The 19,984-nt window shown below is 43.0% G+C and overlaps 1 protein-coding gene across 5 annotated transcripts in view; it reads left to right on the top strand.

Annotated features, from left to right (window-relative positions):
• CAST (calpastatin) overlaps nt 1–19,984 on the top strand; it is a 52,465-nt gene that overhangs the window by 7,398 nt on the left and 25,083 nt on the right. For 3 of the 5 annotated variants that reach the window (XM_054653375.2, XM_077171461.1, XM_077171463.1), the window contains exon 3: nt 5,539–5,610. In XM_054653375.2, the coding sequence (XP_054509350.2) occupies nt 5,539–5,610 (72 nt within the window). Of the gene's footprint in view, nt 1–5,538; nt 5,611–10,693; nt 10,830–13,129; nt 13,832–19,984 lie in introns of those variants that run through there. The other 2 variants (XM_054653377.2, XM_054653378.2) reach the window with 2 other exon arrangements.

Raw genomic sequence — 19,984 nt, 5'->3', positions numbered from 1 at the left:
TAAGATGGTGAAGGGTTCATAGTGTAATTGTATAGAGTATAGAGTAAGCTGAGTTTAGAAGTTATAATAGAAACATCTGTAGGTGTGATAGTAGCCCATTGGATAAAAGGACACTTGTTGCAACAGAAGTAAGTAGAAGGGATAGGTTAAAAATGCAAAATAAACTTTGTAAGTTTAAACTAAGTTATAATAGAAGAGTTATAATATAAACTAAGTTAAAATAAGTAGTTATAGTTATATAAGAAGTTAAGTTGTAATAAGAAGGATAAGTTAAAATAGAAGAGTTATAATATAAACTAAGTTATAATAGAAACATGTGTGTAGGTGTGATAGTAGCCTATTGGATAAAAGTACACTCGTTGCAACAGAAGTAAGTAAAAGTGATAGGTTAAAAAGCAAAATAAACTTTGTAGCAAATGCCCATTGGATTAGAAAGTTATGTATGGCCTTGTAACAAAGAACTTGTGACTACTTTGAGCTATGGCCAATTGCTTGCTCTTTAAAAGCTCACAGCCTTTGAGACTGATGTTTATCTGGGCAATAAATCGTTCTTAGCCCAACTGTAGTCCCATCCCTTCAAATAAAAGCACCGATAATAATAGGGTAGGTGTTAACAGAAAAGAAATGGTGGCTGTTGCAATTGCTGGTTGCTCATGCAGGTGAAGCTGTGGCATATTGCTGCAGCTGGGATGCAGCTGCCACCCTGCAGAAGTGAGTGCTGTGCTGCAGGTTTCCCAGATCTGTCCCTCTGTTCTCTCACTGTGATGGGACATCGTGGACCTGAGCCAAGGTGTTTGCAGCATGCCATTGCAAAGGGCATGGAATGGTAAATTTCCTTTCTTCCTTCCTTGCTTCCTGGTGTCCCAAAGCTTTTAGCAGTTTGTCAGCATGTGAGGGACAGCTGGTGTGGTTTTATCTTATTCCCCATCTGGGCATTGTCTTCAGCTTACCTATGTGTGTGCCTTTCTACCAATTTCAGATCACTTCCACTTTTGAGGCCATTGGGGCTCGGTGCTGTAGAAGCTCTTGGATGCTAAAATATAAATGCTTTCAAGAGTAGGTGGCACAAAATCACTGAAGAAAATCCCAGGATGGTTTATAAAATACACTGAACTAAGAAATCCCTGGCCCACAGATTGAGTCTGGAAGAGTATTTAGAAGAGACATCAACATAGACCTGAACTGTTTTTACATCACTGGTTTTGTTTTCTTTCCCATCTGCTGCTGACCACTACTAGAGACAGGGGAGTGATAAAACTTATCCAAACTTAGGGAGGCAGGCCTTGCACTGTGGTGAGGCACACGGTCCTGCTGTCCCAACCTTGCTGCCTGTCCCAGCCTTTGGCTGCCCTTGGGGCACAGGGTGTTCTGCTGCACAGCCACATGAAATTCATAAAAATAGAGCAGAACAAGTGCTTACACTGTGTGTGGCTGTGCTCTGAAACCCCCCTGCTCTGTGCTGATCCATGTTAATAATGTGGAGAAAGATCTGTTCTCTTTTTACTGTCGCAGAGGGAAATGCCAGGGAGAGATTCTGTGTCTGTGCAAAAGCCCAGCCTGTGCATGGCTGCTGTCTGGATGTGGAAATGTGATGGTAAAAAGGAAGACAGAGTCATATATTGTAGGAATTGGAAGCCCCAGCTTAGAGTGAGGCCATATTTCACCAGGTATGGTGTGAAACAGGACCCTCTTTAACGTGTCCTGGCATTTTGAGTTGTTCTTTACAGGAATGTAGGCAGGAACCTGTGCTGCTTCTTCAGCTCATTGTTCTTTACTTATCAGGAAATATATTCTTTATTTTGAAAGGATGACAGTGATGATTGGTGCTAAAGCATCTCCATCCTTCCAGAATTGATTCTTTGCTCTGAAATCAGTGTGTCTGGGCTACTTTTTAATCCTGGGGCTTGCCACTTAGGATTCCTTGTCCAGAAAAAGCACGAATGCTGAGTAAAGGCATAATGGCTGGTGAAAATCTCGTTGGGGTGCCCACTGCTGGTCTGAGTTGTGGAAGTGCAGGGGAAGGTTTTACCTGCGGTGTTTGTGAGGTTTCTTTTTACTTTGGTGCCAAATTATTTATTTATATCTGCATTGTTTGTTTGTTTTCCTTCCCCTTTGTGCCTCACAGCACCTTGGCACTGGCAGAGGGGATTGTGGCCTTAATTTGTCTTCAGTAGAGGAGTAGGAAGGTTCTGGGAAGCACAACTGCAGCTTATCTCTCTCCCTTTTCTATTTTGGTGCTTCTTTTGGCTAAAATGCCAAAGGTAGTTGAAAAATAACATTATTTCAGTTAAATTCTGGTACTTGCTGAGAGCTGCTGCAATGTGAGTGTCTGCCTTCAGAAGGAATAGAGGGTGATTGCTCCTCAAGCTGTTCTTGAATGAAAGATTGATAGGGGGAGGCTGAAATGCTGCTGATGGTTGTCAAAAGCATTTGCAGAACAGAGATTGCACATCCTTCCCTTTTGTGGGTTTTTTTCCCCTCAAGACAAGTGTACTGTAAGCATTCTTACTGCAATCTCACAATGAACACTTAAATGTTGTAGTCCAAAATGAACACCAAGTCCACTTTTCTGGACACCAGTCTTAGCACATGTCTTCCTTTGCGAGTCCATTTAGCAGAAAAATGTATATTTCATCTCCCCCTTATTAAACCTGCAGAATTAATGTTCCACTCTGAAACAGTGCTCTGCCTTTTGGAATCCACTGCTGACAGTGAAGAGTAGATTCTGAGTATCTGTGTGCCACAGCTTTTTATTCCTTCACACACAATTCTTTACAGGCCCATAACCCATTTAATTCATTCCATAAAGAAGCTGTGCTTTGATAATTCATTGTCTCTGTTAATACCAGGTTGGGAAGAAAGGTATGGGCACAGCTGCAAGGTAATTCCTCAGTTGTTTGTGTCTGAGAATGTCACAGAAGAAAAATACTCTTCCAGTTCTTGGAGGGGGAGAAGATGAGAACAGCTCTGATGTATTTGTCAATAAAGGATATCTGATCTGGTTTGCATGGAGGGAACATCTTGGGAAACACCCAAACATCCTTATTCTAATAAGGGTGAAAGAAGGATAAACCTGAATTGAATGATAAACATTGAATGATGTGGCCAGTTCCTCTGCCTTTACAAATGTAGTAAGGGATACCTGGATACCAAAGAAGTTGCTGTTGAAAGATGACTCTGGGAACTAAAATATATATTACTCCATGTGCTGTGGTCAGTATTTACTGAGTGATACTCATTGATATGGTGGCTTCAACTTCCACATGGCTCTTTTCCAAGTAGTCTTTCTCAGTTGCAGAGGAGAATTTATTTGTTAATTTTTCTTCTCTATCTTTTATTGCTGTTTGGTTTATCACCAAATAATTATTGGCATTAACATTTTTTTCTTTATTCTGTTTTGTTGATTAACACAACTTCATACTTTGAGCAAGGATTTATTTCACTCTGTTAGCTGGTTCTGATTTTGGAGTAGGCTTTTCTTTGGTTGTTTTTATTGTTTTTTGGGGGAACATTGTGGCTTTTTTCTTTTTTTTTTTTGTGGGGGTTTGGAAGGTGGGATTTTTTGTTTCTTGTTTTTGGTCTGTTTTTCAGTTTGGGTTTTTTTGGTTTCAGGCGTTCTTTTTGGTTCTAATTTTGAGGGGGTTGTTTGGCTTTTTGAATGTTTATTTTTTTGGGGTTTTTTTTGTTTTTTTCTAATTGTTAGTTTGGTTTGGTTTGGGGGGGCTTCTTTTGTAGCTCAAACTTGCTGGGAGGTGGGGAAAGCTACCCTTGTGCCTGAAATTTTTGAGTATATTGGTAAGGTGTCATAAAGACTCCCTTCTCTAAAACAGTAGTCTATGGATTTGTGGAATTCTGTGATTCTGTGGTATTTTCAGAGCATCACAGTTCTGTCAGACATCTTGAAGGTAAAACTTGAATGCCATAAACCCTGAGCCAAAGGCTGAGCATGAGGTGGCAGTCAAGATCTGTGGTGCTGAAGGTGTGCCCACAATCCTGATTGCTCTTCAGAGTATTGCCTTTTTCTTTTTTTTTTGGTGATTCTTTTATGGTGACTTCTTTTTTTTTTTTTAATTTTTCTCTTTGAAAAGGGGAGGCAAGCACTTCAGATTTTGAGCTACTTGGACAACTTAATTAAAAGCTGAAGGATTTGTGGGTAATGCTCATTACAGCCCTCAGTGCACTGTGTCAGAGACAAAGCCAAAGGTGTTCTGCATCTCAGGACTGTCTCTACAAAATTAGAAATGTATCACACTTCCATCACCTGCCTCCAGGATCAATACCACCTCAGCTGGAGCACTGCTTCCTTCCTTAGGGAGTTAAAAATGCTCATTTTAACCAGAACTGCAGAATATGTGCAAGGAGGCTGTCTGCTCCCTTAGGCATGTGTGGAGAAAGTACGGAGACAAACCTGACTGGCACGTGATGGAGGGGGCTGTGTTGAGGCCCCTGGATGTCTCTGGGGTGTGTTTGGGGCGTCTCTGCTGCTTTTTCCTTCAACTGCACCCCTCAGCCTGGGCAGAGCCCCCAGGATCGGGGCAGGTCTGTAATGGGCAGCACCACTGGAGCTCAGTGGCTGAGCAGGAAGGTCCTGAGCTGGAACACTCCTAACATCCTTTTAACAGGCAAAACATAGTGTTAGTCTCGGGTTTTGCAGCATCCTGTGGAGTCTTACTGGGATGTCATTTTTTTTCCAGTGTGATCCTGGATGTAAGATCTCTCTTAGTCTCAGTTGGTTCCAGATTTGGGGCATATTTTTTTAATTTTGTGTACGTGGCCCTCTGCCTCACCTCTGGAGGTGGCTGCTGAATGTGCAGCTTTGCTCAAGCTTTTTGTTTTTTCAAACAAAACCAGGAAGAGAAGGTGGAATAACCTGAATGGCAGAGGTCTCTGGATCTCCCAGATTGTTACCATTCTGGTGTCCCATCCATTGAGAACCGGTGCTTCTGACTCTGCTGGTTGAATCTCTGGTCCTTCTGCAGCCTGCCCTGCTTGTTGAAATGTGAAATCTTTAATTGCATTGTGAATCTTGTGCTTCTTAGAAAAAAAACCCCATAATTTTGCCCTTAACTTTGTATCTTTACTTCCCTGCCTGAGGATGCTACCTACCGGATGGTCTTTCACATTCTGTCTGGGCAGCAATATCTTGCCCCTCTTATTTTCGTGATTCTTTTTGTATAGATACTGTTGCTTTAACTGTTAGCATAAAATGGAGTCGCCGTGCCACAGGAAATGGCACAGATTTATGTGTTATTCATAAAACACTGCAGGAAAACTCAGGCTGTTCTGGGTGTGCACATTTCTGAGCTCTGAAATGTGCCTGTGTGAATTAAAGCTACGTAGGAGAATTCATTTTTTGATGACTCGCCTTGCAAAAATGTTCTAGGGCACTTTTTTAAGTGTGCTTTTTCTTTTTTTAGTTCTTTGATTTCATTTGGGTTTTTGTGGTTTTTTTTGTTTGTTTGTTTCACAGTTTTACTTGGCTTTTCTTTTCCTTCCTCAACATTTATGACCTTTATTATGTTGTTTTTTTTTTTCTAGAAGAAACAAGCAAGTGCTAATGTCAGCCAGCCGCCCAAAACAGAGACAAGTGGAGCAGCTGCTTCTGCTAAGGTAATGTGTGTACTTAAGGAAATTATATTTTTTTTTTACAAGTGAAGAGACTGTGGTGTGACTCCATCCCCTGCACTGGGATGGAAAATTATTTGTTTGCCCACATTCAACACCACAGGGGTGGCTCCTCATGACTTGCTAGAAATTGTAACCCGCTGAAAGGAAAGGGGAGCACAAGGCAGCAGAATACCAGTGTTGACATCATGAGGAAATAAATGGTAACATTCTCCCTTTTCACATGTTCTTTGTTGTCTCTGAGTTATTTTAAAGAATCCTGGCCCTGTTGATGCCAGTGGACACCTTCATTATTTGACTTTTGGGGGTGCTGTGTTTCTTTTTTCACTCTGAGGTGTTCGTATTTTTTTTTTGGCTTCTGTTCTGAACTTGGTGAATTTCAAAAACTGATAGCTTGTCTTTGCTTTCACTGGCCCCAGAGCAGTCCAGCTGAGCATTCAAGAAGCATTTTAAAGCTGAATGGCAAAGGAGTGCAGGTGATATTCTCTGAGGGGAAGCAGGGTGCTCAGGTCTTGCAGGGTATTGAAAGAGGGTGTTGAAAGTGCTCTTGCTGGGGCTGCACCTGATAGCCATTGTTAGGTGCATAATTGTCACAGGGGATGCAAATCACTGAAAAGAGAAGCAGCAGTGTGTTTTATTGAGGTAAATAAACATTTTCTGATGGAACTTAGTGAAGTTTGACAGTGAAGTTTATCTCCAGCTGGAGTCCAGGGAGAGCTCAGACTGGGCCCATTTTGATGGCAGCATTCAAGAGTGAGGCAGCTGGGTGCTGGTCAGCAGTGCAGACAACATTCATGTCTTTTTTTACTTCTGGTACCGTCTTCTTTACTTCAGTTACCTCGAAATTCTGGGTTTCAGAAGCACCTTTTCACATATTTCTCAGGCCACCTTCACTCCCATGCGTGAGCCAGGGGCTTTCCAGCTCCTCAGTTCACACCCAAGATGTGGAGCTGGCTGAGAGGGGTCCAGAGATCCACCACAGTGTTCCATGTCTGGAGGGAGCCTGTTCTTGGGAGGATCCTAACAGCAGGAAGTTGTTTCTGCTTTTGAATGGGATTTTTTTACTTTCTCAATCAGTGCTTTTGTAGCATAATACACCTAAAGATATCTGCATGCTTCCTAAGTAATTTATTTTTCCTTTATACTCAGTGAGGGAGGAGACAAAGATATAAATTCTGTTGTCCCTTTGTTTCAGTGTTTCTATCCCTTACTAAAGACAGCCCAACATTTTTAATTATTTTTCTTTCTAGTCCTTGCACTTTGCCAAGGTTTACTCCTCCTAGTCAACATGGATGTCACCAGCTCCACAGTCCCAGGGATGCTTACATCTAATTTGCTGACTAACACATTTAACTTATTTTTTTTCAGTATATGTTCTTTGTATGGTAAGTAGAAAGAAGTTTTATGTGTGGAAGGCACAATTCATGCATGCTATTAAGCCTAGGAACTGGAAGTTAGTGTCATTAAAATAATGCAATGGAATTGCCAGGAATTGCTCTATATTAGGTTTTGGCATCTTAGATTGTGTATTTTAGCAGTACTCTCCATTTTCTGTGACATTCCAGCATGCTTACTGGATTCTGTACTAGGATTTTGTACTAGGATTATGTACTATGAAAATACCTCATACTATCTAATATTGACTTTTAATCAGTAGCTAATTCAAGTTCAGCCTTTTCAGTTCCCACTCAGCCATTTTCACCTTTTTTCACTTAGGCTAAATCATGTGTTAATTGTAACTTTTACTCTCAACAATCTCCTGTGATCCTCTAGTGTTACTTAAAATACCGGAAAACTCAGAGATTTATTGTAGTTTGTGCCACCTGTACCTTTTTTCAAGCCATTTGTCTGGCTGTTTTCTTTTCTGCATTTAATTTTGTCTCTAAAAATATCTATTGAAAACAATAATTTTGCAGGGTTTTGGTTTGTTTTTTTTTTTTTTTTAACAGGAATTTTGCAGGAAGGGAAGTATTTCTTGAAAAGTTAAGGCAGTACTTTCTGCTTTCCTGCAAAACCAGATCAAATCTTTTAGTGCAGTAAGAAATACTCCCCCAGTTTTTGGACAGTTTGTGACTGCTGTTTCTCCTATTATTTATTTCCCCCCGATGTAGCTTTAATAATTCTGCTGGTCAGTAGTGCTTACTTGCCATTACTTATCCCAGATAAATTTCTAAATCCTTACCAGAGGCAAGGGAGGTGGGATTGTTAAGTTACTCCAGCTCACGCTTTTTATTTTTTTAACCAATTCCTACCTTATGGTGAAATTAAACTGAAGAGCCAAGAGGGGGTTTGCTGCCTGCACAACAGACCTGAGTAATTTTTCCTTCAGCTGGAAAGGCATAATAACTGATGGCTTGTTTCTTCTGAGCTTTCTGGCTTTCAGATGCAGGAGCTTGTGTGTGGTGAAGGATTGTCACTGTGTCTGATTGTTCAAGGGAGGGCACTCAGCTGCCTGGCTCTGTTTTCATCCACTGTCCATCAGAAATGCAGCTCTCCGTGGCTTCATTTTAACCCCCCCCGTGCTCTCCGTTGTGTCACTCTGGAGTTCCTGGAATTGCAGGCAGTGTTTAGTCACTGCCTCTGCTCCCTGTGTTCTTGCAGGGGTGTTAATTGTCAGCCTAAGTGTCCCTGTGGCGCAAGAAGTGCTGCCCCTCCTGCCTCCTCCTCTGCACTAAGGCCACTCAGGAGGCTCAGTCAGCAGCCTGGACGTGCCCAGTTTTTGTGTGACTCAAACCCGAATGGATAATTCAGAGAGGCTGCACTGAGGCAGGTGCTCTGGCCCCTTTGTTTCTGTGACAAACCTTTCTTTCCTCTTTGACGGGGGAGTGCTGTTGGACTGCTGCTTTGCACCAGGGTGGGTTTTCAGTGAGCTCCTGGCTTGGCAGATAGATGGAGTGAAAAGGGAGGGTCAGGTAAGGCTGTCATCATCAGGAATGTTTACTGGGTTGCCTAAGAGCAGCCCCTTCCATGCTCACACTGGCTGCCAAGGTGCACAAACCAGGGCATGGCTGCCAGGATTAGCAGGCGGCAGTGGGGAGGAAAAACTGAACTCACCTCCTCCCTCTCCTGCCAGCGCTGCTGTGTTCTCTTTCACAACCTTTAATGAAGATTTTGCCAGTTCCACAGCCACCAGGAAGGCCAATTTCCACCTCAGTGTTCAATCGTGTCTATTAATAGAAGGCACTAATACTTGAACACAGCTGGATCCAGCCACCCTTCCTGGATCTTTGTGTTCTTATATGGTATTTCTGCTGATAACAGATGGAGTTTTTGCTGCTTTTTATGTAGCAGATTTTTTGCATTGCTCCTAATGAGTAATTATTTTCTTTTTCTGGCTGGCTGCTATGGCTTGGAGAAGTGAGAATCTGTATTACTTTCCTGGCCTATTGAAGCAGTGCTGGGAGAGCTCAACAACAGTGGTGGAAATGCAGTAATAATTATTGTTATTTCAAATTTTCAGAGGAAGCTTCTTGACCTTAATGATTTAAGAAATTTAAGGTTAGTTACTTTTAGCTGGCACCCAAATTAACATTGTTTTAAAGGGGAATTCTTTCTGTTTTCTCATGCAACAAACAAAAAAACAAGGCAAAAGAAGAGAAGTTGATAAGTATCTTTGAGTGAAATTCCTACTATTTTTGCAGCAGGCAAATTTATCTAGTTTATCATCAAAAGTGACACCTACTGTCAGTGGTTTTTTTTCTGCTACACACCTTATTAACTGCCACCAATTTTTTATTTTGTGAGCTTTGCAGAGGCATCTTATTGTGAAGGAAGAAATTTTTGAGCAGAGGGCATCTGAAGTCACAGGATTGTTTGGGGATGTCCACAGAAATTCATAAATTTATTCTTACATCCCCAGTCATATTGTGAAGGTTGGAAAGGCTACCTCTAAAATTTGAGATTATTCAGAAAAATAACAATTCAGGCTACCTGAGGACTTAGTTTCCATGTTCTCTCCGGGGTAGGAGTGTCTCATGACACAGATTCACAATTTATAGGTGTCCTGCAGCAGGGCTGTGGCAAATCATGGGGCTTTTCCTGGAAGTTGCCCTCAGAGCTGCTGGCAGCACGTGAAAATCAGGAGGGCTGTGCCTGTGTGGAGAACAGTGCTGGCTCTCTTGGTGGCAGAGGCACGCTAAAAATAGGCCTAAACATTAAAAATTGGAAGCTGCTGGAGTACAAAAGGTGGTGCGTGGTGCGTGGAAGAGCTGGCTTTGTGTAAAGATACAGGATTTGCAACTTGTAGAGCTGTGCAGTGGTCAAAATAGCACAAACGCTTTCACAAAGAAAAAATTCTATACTTCACTCAGAAATGGGATATCTCCTTCAAAAGTCTGCAGATGCTTGTCCCTTTCTAATTCCCTAGCAGGTCTGACTTATTTCTTATTATTTGCTCTAGATAAAGGGCAATACAGAGGCTATTATGAAAAAGTGACTGAAGGTTTTGTTAGTGGCACAGGGCTTTTTCTTTAAAAAAAAAAAGAAAACAAACTCTCCCATAATACCACAGGTATTGAGAATTTGATTATATGGCAAAAAGAAATTCAAGAGCAGATCACTATTAGTATTTCAAGAAGTACCCATGAATTTCTAAGCTAATAGAGATCATTTGGGTTTGTGTTATGCTTAAAAATAACCCTACTCAGTCAGGTTTAGGCCTTAAGTGGCCAAACCCATCTCAATTACTTTCAATTAGTAACATCTGTGTACTCAGAGAGTCTGGGTAATCAGTCCAAATTTAGAGACTGTAAACTTATAATGGGGCCGAGGGGAAATGAGCAGGTTCCTCCCCTCGGCACCAGCGCTGAGAAACCAAAAGGTGGGAGGCAAATACTGCATTTTGGATGCTGGATTTAGCCTCACCCCTTGCTTTTGCTGCGTGGTGACAGCTCAGTGACAGCTGTCCCTGCTGGGGCACCCTGGTCCGGCCAGCTCCAGGAGGAGCAGCAGGATTGGCTCTGCTCACCGTGGCTGAGTGTGGGAGCCCAAACCTGCAGGTCTGGGTGCCCTCCCCGTGCTGCTGGGTGGGGATTGTGTGGCTCAGCACTCAGGCTTGCCAAGGGCTTGGCTTGGCCAGCAGCTCCCGGAAGCCACAGCCCCAGCCCCAGCGAGGAGCAGCCGTGTCCCTGCAGCAGAACAGGAGCCACACGTCCACCAAGTGAGTCAGCTGTTCCTGCTTCGCTGTCCTGCCGCCCCTGCGTGAGGTTTGTTCTGTTCACGTTGCAGTTTTCTTTTTTTTCTTTTTTTTTTTTTTTTTTCTTTTTTTGGGTCGTTTTCTGCCCTTTCTCCCCCTCTTCTGGGAATTCTGCAGGCTGAGATAACACCGGCTGCCAGCTCCGGGGCTTTCTGGCCGTGCCTCCCCTGTCGAGCAGGCTTGAGGCATTCCAGAGCAGCGTGTAGTTAGTAAGCTTTTGAATTTATTTGCTTGAATATACTGGAAACAGCCTTTTCATTCACCACGTGACGCAGCGGTTTGGAGAAGAGAGGGACAAGGAAGAGCAAGCTTTGAAAGCAGTGTCTAAGTTGTTCTGTATTTACATTTTGTTTTGGGGCGGGGTTGGTGTTTCTTCCTTGCTCACAGCCCACGCTGTTCTGGCTTCCAAGACCTGTGTGATTTTTTTTTTTTTTGGCATACTAATGCAGAGCCTGTAAGCCTGTGCAGAGTATTGCATAGTCAGGGTGTGGTGATCTGCAAGAGCAACTTCTTGTTTGAACTGTGCTCAGTTATCAGTGGTTTATTGCACTTGAAAATATATGTTTTAGATATGTTTTAGCATATCTAAAATATACTAAAACATCTGGAAAAAAATAATACTTTTCAATGAATTGTATTGTTTCTGGAGTAGTGAAAATTAGAGAGGTAGACATTGCCTAATTAATGCCACTATTTGGTTATTGATGTTAATATTGTCTCTCCTTTGGACACAGTTAAAGTAGTGCATGAAATAAATAGAATTTTTCAACATTGCAGACACCTCTGTTGAGTTCTTGATCTCTTTTCTTTTTCTTTTTTTTTTTTGGTAACTAGTTTCCTCAGTGTTGTTTTTTTTTAATATATATTTATATAATACATAGCTACTTCTGCATTTCTGCATTAGACATTCTCTTTTCTAGACTAACATTTGTTACACTCAGTCTTTTATATAACAGTGCTTTCTTAAGTGCTTTTTTGGTTTGGGGCTTTGGGTTTTTTGGGTTTTGGGGTTTTTTTGTTTCCTTTGAGTGGTTAGATACATGGGGTATGTAGAGCTTGCAGAAAATTCTGTTTCTGATCTTGGAGTTGCAGACATGAGTTCCATGGCCAGTTTTTCCTCACAGCTCTGGTTGTACAGCTTTGCACGTTAGGGGGACACTCCCAGTTTGTGTTCTGGGCAAGGCTGTGCTGCCCCAGTGCCCCATGGAGGACTGGGAGTGAGGGTAGAGAAGAAACCTCTATCTCCAGAAAGCAAAGGAGCTGTTTTTTCACTGAGTTGATCTCCAGCCTCTCCACTGTCACCATTTCTGCCCTTTGTTTCCCTGAGAGGAGGATGCTTGTGCTCATTAAAACTTTGGGTCTTTGTGCAGAGTCTCTTCTGCCAAAGGGAGAACCTGGCATGGAGACAGGGAGGGTGGCAGCTTTCAGCACTCTTTGGGAGCTTCTTAAGGCTCAGAAACCCTCCTGGCTTTATGGAAGAAGTCAGGTCTGTGCCTGCCTTTATGCCATGCTCAGCACAAGTGCTGGAACCACCTAGAAAATGAACATTTTTGATCCCCAGGAGGGAAGACCGCTGTGAGGCAGGATAAAATCTCAACAAAGTGGAGATTTCATATTTTTTAACTGAACCATAATGCAGTTATTCCTCCAGAGCATGCTGAAGGCCCTTTTGAAGTGATTTTAAGTTGAAGCCAATGCTGAAGCAAGAAGTGCCCCAATCTGCCTCTTTTTAAGTGGAAATAATAAAACAATGTTGAAATTTTCTAAAATTATCTAAAAACAAAGCCCAATGACCCACCACCACCCCTGGTTATGCAGTGTTGCCCTTAGATGATATTTTAACAGCCAAGCTCTATTAAGATTCCCTGACTTGGTAGTTTTTATTTATTCTTCTGTGTTCTCCATTCATTCTGGTAGCCACGTGTGTGTCAGTCCATACAGCCACTCACGAATATTTTTTTTTCTTTCAATTTTCTCTGCATTCTGGGAGTGAAAAACAAATTTCCTCTTCTGAGTGCTGCTCTTACATTGGGTATTGCCTGGCTTGATTGCTTCAGTGGAAATAATCAAGTTCATAACCTCAGAGACTTTTAGCCTCAAGATGAAGTTGTGTTTTACGTAACTTCAGTGTCTTTTCCAGCCTCCCCCTTTAGGGAACACTGGTTCTGTTTGTGGCTCCCTGCTTCTGTTTGTGGCTCCCCACTGCATCCCAGCCCTGCAGAGCAGAGTGTGGCGTGACACTGCAGACCAAGTGACACAAATCCTAGCTGAGCTCAGCGTGGCATGTGGCTGGCACCTAATCTCCTGTTTTCCTGGTGTTTATTTGTCAGCCTGCAGCTTGCTGCTGCAGACAGCTGTGGAATGTTCCTGGTGTTTGAAACAGCGTGCAGAGAATGGAAACTGTTGGCTGGAGAAGTTGCAGCTAAATGCTCACATGAGGTGAAACTGAAAAGAGGATTTTTGAGCTGCCCACAAAAGCAGGGGAGCTCTTCTGCAGTGACCAGCTCAGACATTACTGTAAATCCTCTCTTGTGCAGAGTGGGAACCTGAGAAGAGGCTTGACAGGACTGGGGCACTGCTTCTAATATCTGAATATGACTGAGTGAAAGTGAAATTTCAGTGTGTGCCAGCTTGTAGTTTATTGTCACAGAAACAGGAAGTTTCCAGGAGGAGGTAATTGAAGAGCACGTCTTAAGGAGAAATAAGAATGAGGAGTTTAAAGCTGATTAATTTAAAGTTGATTAGTTAGTTTAAAGTTGATTACTTTTAAGGAACCAAGGACTGTTCAGCCTGAGATACTGAAGTGGTCTGTTTGCAGACACACAGAATGTGAAGGCAGTGGATGAAGGCTGCTACCCTGTTTGGAATATTCTGACTTTGTTTCCAGATCACTTCCAATATCGCGGAAGGATGTTAAATAGAAATTGCCTTTGTATAGAGTAAAGTCTTTAAAGCAGTAAGCCAAGCTGCATGCTGGAGTCTAAGTAATTCCTCCTGGCCACAAATTGAACTGTGAGTATGTAAAGTTCTTGCTGTATAAATATTGTGCGTGACCTGTGATCAGCTAGCAAACTCTTTACCTCTGCTTCCAGAAGAAGCAAACAGGCACAGTGCTTCTTGGGATACTTATAAATTTTTTTGACAATTCTAACTTCCTGCATAAGAGTGAGCATAAACTGAGGCATTGGAAGTTAGAGTGAAATAGTACCAAAATTACTTAAAGTGAATTGTCATTCACTGGCCTCAGTTGTGTTTTTTTCCAGCATAAAGCTGTTTCAGAGTCTTAAGAGTTGCTAAAATAAAGGAAAACAAACATGTCAGTATTAAGCCTTGAATTAGGTTGCTGCAATCCAGACATCTTAAAACAGACATCTCAGCTAAAGGTGGTTTGGCAGTTTCTAGGAGGTGTGAAGCCTTGTTTTACACTGTGGTAAATATAATACTGGTCTTACTCACTGATTTGCATGTTAACATTTCATTTAGTGTGATCAAATTCAAATGCAAACAGGTTGCTTCTAAAAACACTGCTTAAAAACCTGTTGCATTAAATTTGAGTGGTGTGGTTAACCACCTTTAGCTGATGCATAAAATTCAGTAGTGAAGTATTGAAGAGTTTCATCTCTGTACCAGAATGGCAGAAATTTTATTCTGATATTCAAGGTGAAAGAAACCAGTGAATCTGTGTAATGGAAGTTGTCTGGCTCAATGTTCCATAAGCATCAATAAATGTAGCAGCACCTGAGGCCATATAAGAGTCTTTACAAGCTAATCAGCACCTCAGTCTCCTGGTTCAAGCCCATTCCTTTAAAAAATTGTCATGTTTTTGTTTCATGAGGAAATGGCCGTATTTCCTCTGTGTCTTTTACCATCTTTAAATGGTGGTTGTTCTTGCTTCTGGGTATAGATTAATAATTGTTGCAAATGCTTGTTCCGCGTGGTGAGAAAATGGCAGAATAATGAAATTTTAGGGTTATTCTTTTGCATGATAGTAGCTGCAGAAATTTGAACCATAATGGTAGTAATAGATTGTAGATATTTTTTGGTTATATTCACACCAGCTGAATTTATGAATGCTAAAAGCATAAGGAAGCATCTCTACAGACAACTACATCAGTGTCTGAATAATACACAGGTACTAACTAGAAACCTGCATCCTGCTCTCCCATTTCATTGGGTTCTTAGTATTAAGCCTCCACAAAATTTTCTGAGAGCTTGAAATCTTGAGAAGAATATTGTTTTTTTGATTGTTGTGGGTATTTTTTATCATTCTCTTAAAAAGCTGTTGTTTTTCTTAGAAATATAATAGCAGAGCTGCATATAAAAGCAGCGGTTGCAAAATAGTAGAATAGTTCTAAAATTACTTGGGATGGAAAATGACACAGGAGCACTCAAAGTTGTAATATTTTAACTCAGCTGTTATAGATACTGTAGCAATAAAAGATATCTAAAGAGTTAATTCTTAATCTTTTTTCCCACTTTAAGTCACTGCACGTCTGACATGATGTGGACCTTTAAATATACATGTTTATAGATTTATGTATTTATTTGTCCCTGTGCACACACACCCCCTTGGTGCTATCCCTGTCCCACTTTCTGCCTCCCGTGTGTGTGTCCAGGGATGGGAGGGCTGCACAGCCCTTGCCACACACCATCAAAGCAAGTGAGAGGTTTAACCTCTTAACAGCTCAAGTGGTATTTCACACCTCAGCGAAATAACCCATTATTTTTCACAATGGTTCTCTGAAGAGCTTTTGCGGCCTACATCTTACGAGCGCCATTAATTAAAGCTCGGTATTAGGGCCATTCATGGAGAGAAGCAGCCACTCACAGGCAGGTAGATTAGGTTTTCCCTTGCATTACACACCCTCTGAGTTAGTAGTTGTGAAATCATAGGTGTTGTGAGCTCCCAGCCTGAGGAGCAGCCCCAGCTCAGTCATACCAAAAGGGTGTGATCCCACAAGAGAACTTGGGTAGCTCTTCAGTCCTCTCTTCTAGACTGAGTTCAGCTAGATCACTCTAAAAATGTTTGTACAAGCTCCTCCGAAGCTGCTGGAGCTGGAGGTGCCTCATTTATCCAGGTAGCCTTTGCCTCAGAGTGACTCTTCTCTCCAGAAGGAAGATCTCTGAGCACAGACCTGAAAGATCCTTTATTAAAGGCTAAGTCACTTCTTTGTTTCCCATTTTCTTGGGGCCCTGACCAGAGTACAAAGCATCAGGTCCTGACTCACCTTTTCCTGCCACTAATCCCCTCATACATACTTTTTCTTAATTTTTCCCCCTAAACCTGTCCTCATATCTTTCAATATTCATGTCTGCTGCAGTGTGATGGCGAAAATTGTGCTAGCACTTGACTTAGAGAAGCTTAAGCCAAAGAGGTTGGTAGTTACATTTTACATTCATATTTATGTTGTCACAGCAACAGATTGCTTTTCCCCGGATTACTCTTCCCTTGTTTGTTTTTGGTAGGAGAATCTCAGTCTGTGACATTATGGCCTCTGCATGTTTTTCTCAGTATTGCTGACCCTGTCTAGAAGGGTCTGGTGTTGTTTTGGATTTTTGTGTTGCTGCCTTCAGCCTACCACCAGTGTCAGAGATCAGGAGCATTGCTTTGTTCAGCTGTCTGAGAGCAAGATTGTAACCCAGTGTTACAGACCAATTTCTCCATTTCATTCGAGAAAATGTCACCGCAAGTAAAGTGAAAAGTTGCACTGACAGTGTGTCCTCCTCTGGAGGTTTGTTGCTTTATTCTTGTTGATTCTTATTTGTCTTCTTGTTGCCTGCCATCTCAGCATTTCTGTATGGGTTTCTTGCTAAACGTTTGCAGCATCTCTTCTGGTTTTGAAGAGCCCCACCTGGTGCATTGTGCTCTTTTCTGAGGTTGGGCAATGACCTTCCCCAACCTGATGAATCTTACAAATTTCCAGAATTTATGATATTAGTTGATGTTAGCTCTCACTGTACTTGGGGTAGTTTCAATGATTTTTAGGTCTGTGAAACTGAGAGAACTCATGGATTTATTTACCTGTTGTTTTATTTTTTCAGAGGGCATCTGCATCCAGTTCTCTGAGCTGTTCAAATTTTTAATTTTGATGTTATCACCGTTATTTTCTTCTTCTCCTGTTGCACTTTCCATTTTTCATGCAGATTTCTGTAACACTTACAGTGAGATCAGATAACCAATTTTTGATTGTTTTGTTTTGTTAACCCACTGCTTGGCTTCTGTGACAGTTCTCTTTCAACCAGCATGAATACTGCCCTGCTAACTTGACAAATGAGTTTCCAAGGGTATTCCTTCTCTTAATTCCGTCAAATTAGATCCCATCTCTCTTAATCAGTCCTTTCTGGAAAGCCCTTCTCTTTACTCAAGAGCACCTGAGGTCCTTTGGTCATCTCCTGTGCAAATACTGATATTACCCCACACTGCAGGGGTAATTAACAGGGATCAGTCTTTTCCTAATCACTACTGTCCTGTAACCTCTTCCCTGCATGTTGAGTCCCTGCTGTGGTGGTCTTGGTGGTCTTAGGCAGGGAGCAGCTCCTGGTGGGCCATCAGTGGTCATGGATGCTGTGGATTTCCCTCCCAGCTGACACAAGAGTGACGAGGTCTCTGGTGTCGAGATGACCCTGAAGTGTTGGAAAGTCTCTTTTTCCCAGCCCCGAGACCAAAGAAGAAGACAGGATTCCTTGGCTCTGGTTCTCAAGGTTGTTTATTTACTCTTATGTAATACATTGTCTTTCTGACCCGCTGAGATCTGTCCAGCAGGTCGGGTTGAGGCACACTGACCACCCTCAGGACAGTGTTATCCTTTTATACTAAAAACTACATGTATATTATTTGCAATAATTTTCCAATACCTATCACCTATGTTAGACAGTCTGTCTCTACTCTAAACCAATCCAGAAGTGCCACCACTATCACAGCAGAAGATGGAGGCTAAGAAGAAGAAGGAGAAAGACAGAACATGCCCAGATTCATCCATCTTGCTTCTTGAAGCCCCATTCTAAAAACCCCCAAATTCTACTTTTTCACCCTGTGATAAATTCACCATCATTCTATCCAAACTCTTGTGGCTTGTAACTCCTCACACAAAGTTGGTAATTATTTCCATGGGCTGAAATGGAAGGCCCAGGTGTCTTTGACTCCGTGCCAAGGTCTCTGAGCCCCCTGCCAGGGTCTGGAGTCCTCCAGGGCAGCCAGAGGAATTTCCTGGGTTCTGACACAAGAGCTGTGTGTTAGCCATCCCCCAGGCTGGGATCCTTCCTGCACCTCACTCAAAGGGCACCAGGGCTGGCACAGCACCCTCCAGTGTCAGAACTCAGTGCATCCCTCCGGGTGTCCAGAGCTGCTGAGGACCCCACTGGGGGGCTCAGAGACCCTGGCACGCAGCCCAGAGCACCTGGAGATTTGATTGTGACACCTGGAGCAAGTTGCCAACTTTGTATGAGGACCTGAAACTCACAGAGGTTTGAATGGTGTAATAACAAAATGATCACAGGGTGAAAATGTAGATTTTAGGATTTTTGGTATGGGGGTTATGGGGACAAGATGGAGGAACTTGGGTGTGTCTAGCCTTTCTTCTTGTTGTTCTCCATTTTCTGCAGTGATGCTGGCACTTTGGGATTGGTTTAGAGTAGAAGTGCACTGTCCAACACAGGTGATAGGTATTGGGAATTGAGTGTAAATATGTTACATGTAGTTTGTAGTATAAAAGGACAACACCGCCTCAGGGGTGGTCAGAGTGCCTGTGGCTGCCCTGCTGAGCAGATCTTGGCTGGGCAGACAGAAAATTTTATAGGTAACAATTGATAAACAACCTCAAGACTGAAAAGTGAAGAGTCCAGAGTCGTTCTTGAGTGGCATGGGCCGAAGCAGAGACATCCTGCACATCTCGGGGCAGCAACCAACAACAGCAACACGAGACTCCAGAACCCCTGCCTGGTTTCAGGCATCACCCACGGGGGGAGCAGCTGCAGGAAGAGAGGAACCGGCACTGATTATGCTGGTTCTCCCCTCCTCTGACAGCTCAGAGGGCACCCCACTCTCCCTTTGCAGCATCTCCTGACATTCTCTGCCTCCTGGTCTGGTTAAACCCTCACTGTTTGACCCCCCAGCCTTGCTGTGAGGGGCTGAGCACGCCAGGGTGCGAGCAGGGTGTGCCACAGCCACACAACAAAAATTTCCTCCTGCCTCAGGAGGGTTTTGTTGCCAGGTTGCCAGGCAGCACTTCACTATTTACCTGCACGGCTGACACACGTCCTGGTGTTGCTTCACGCCTCCTGCAGTCCCTCTGGGCAGCTGTGGCAGAAACATCTGGGCACAGCTGGTGGCAGAGCAGGGTTCTGGGGACAGGAGCACCAGAGCAACATAGGGTAAGAGGTCGATCCCAGAGCCAGGCTGGTGGTGACAAGGTTGCACAGTGGTGACCACACCAGACAGAGGGCTTGGAGCTCTTGGCATTGTCAGTCTGGCTGCAAACCCTGCTGGCTGAAGGGCTGGCTAAAAAAGGACCCTGCTTCTTCCCTGGGGTGGCTCTTTTTGGGGAGAGAGTGGGAAATTGTGGGTCTTTATTGTGGGATAGTGGGGGAAGTGAAGCAACGTGCTCTGTGGTGGTCCCTGTGCTCTTCCCACCTGTCCTGCTTTCCTCTGGCTCCTCAGGGCTTTGTTCCCCAGATTGTCCCCAGGGAGGGTGGCTTGGTGTCCTCCACAGCCCCCCGTCAGCATCTGTGCATTGAGCTGCTTTCTATTTTCAGGCTGCTCCTCTTCCTCCATGAGTACCTCCCTTCTTCACCTCTTTGCTTCTGCTGGTCACTGCCCTCCAGCTGGACAGGGCAGGAAGAAGCAGATGGGATTTTGGGAAGTTTTCATTCATCCTTGCAGGTTGTGGTGATGCTGCTGTGCTGGGACATGTGGAAAAAGAATTTTTCAGTGCATTTTAAGACAGTGGCTTGGTAGGAGTTTTCTGAGGGCTGGAAGGGAGAAGGGCTCAGATAAATGTTTTCATTATTAAACAGACAGGGACTATGGTGACTAATAAGAAGGTGTAGAACAGATACCTACTTGTTAGTCATGCAGAAGGAATTCAGATTAATTTCTTGCTGAGGAAAGAAAAGGAGAGGAAAACTGTTAAAGAGCAAATTAAGAAAAAATACCTGATGGTGGTAGTG

The sequence above is a fragment of the Agelaius phoeniceus genome, chromosome Z, assembly GCF_051311805.1.
Source record: "Agelaius phoeniceus isolate bAgePho1 chromosome Z, bAgePho1.hap1, whole genome shotgun sequence".
NCBI classification, from domain to species: domain Eukaryota; kingdom Metazoa; phylum Chordata; class Aves; order Passeriformes; family Icteridae; genus Agelaius; species Agelaius phoeniceus.
Note: the sequence above shows the minus strand (reverse complement) of the source record. Positions and strands in the feature narration are given on the sequence as shown.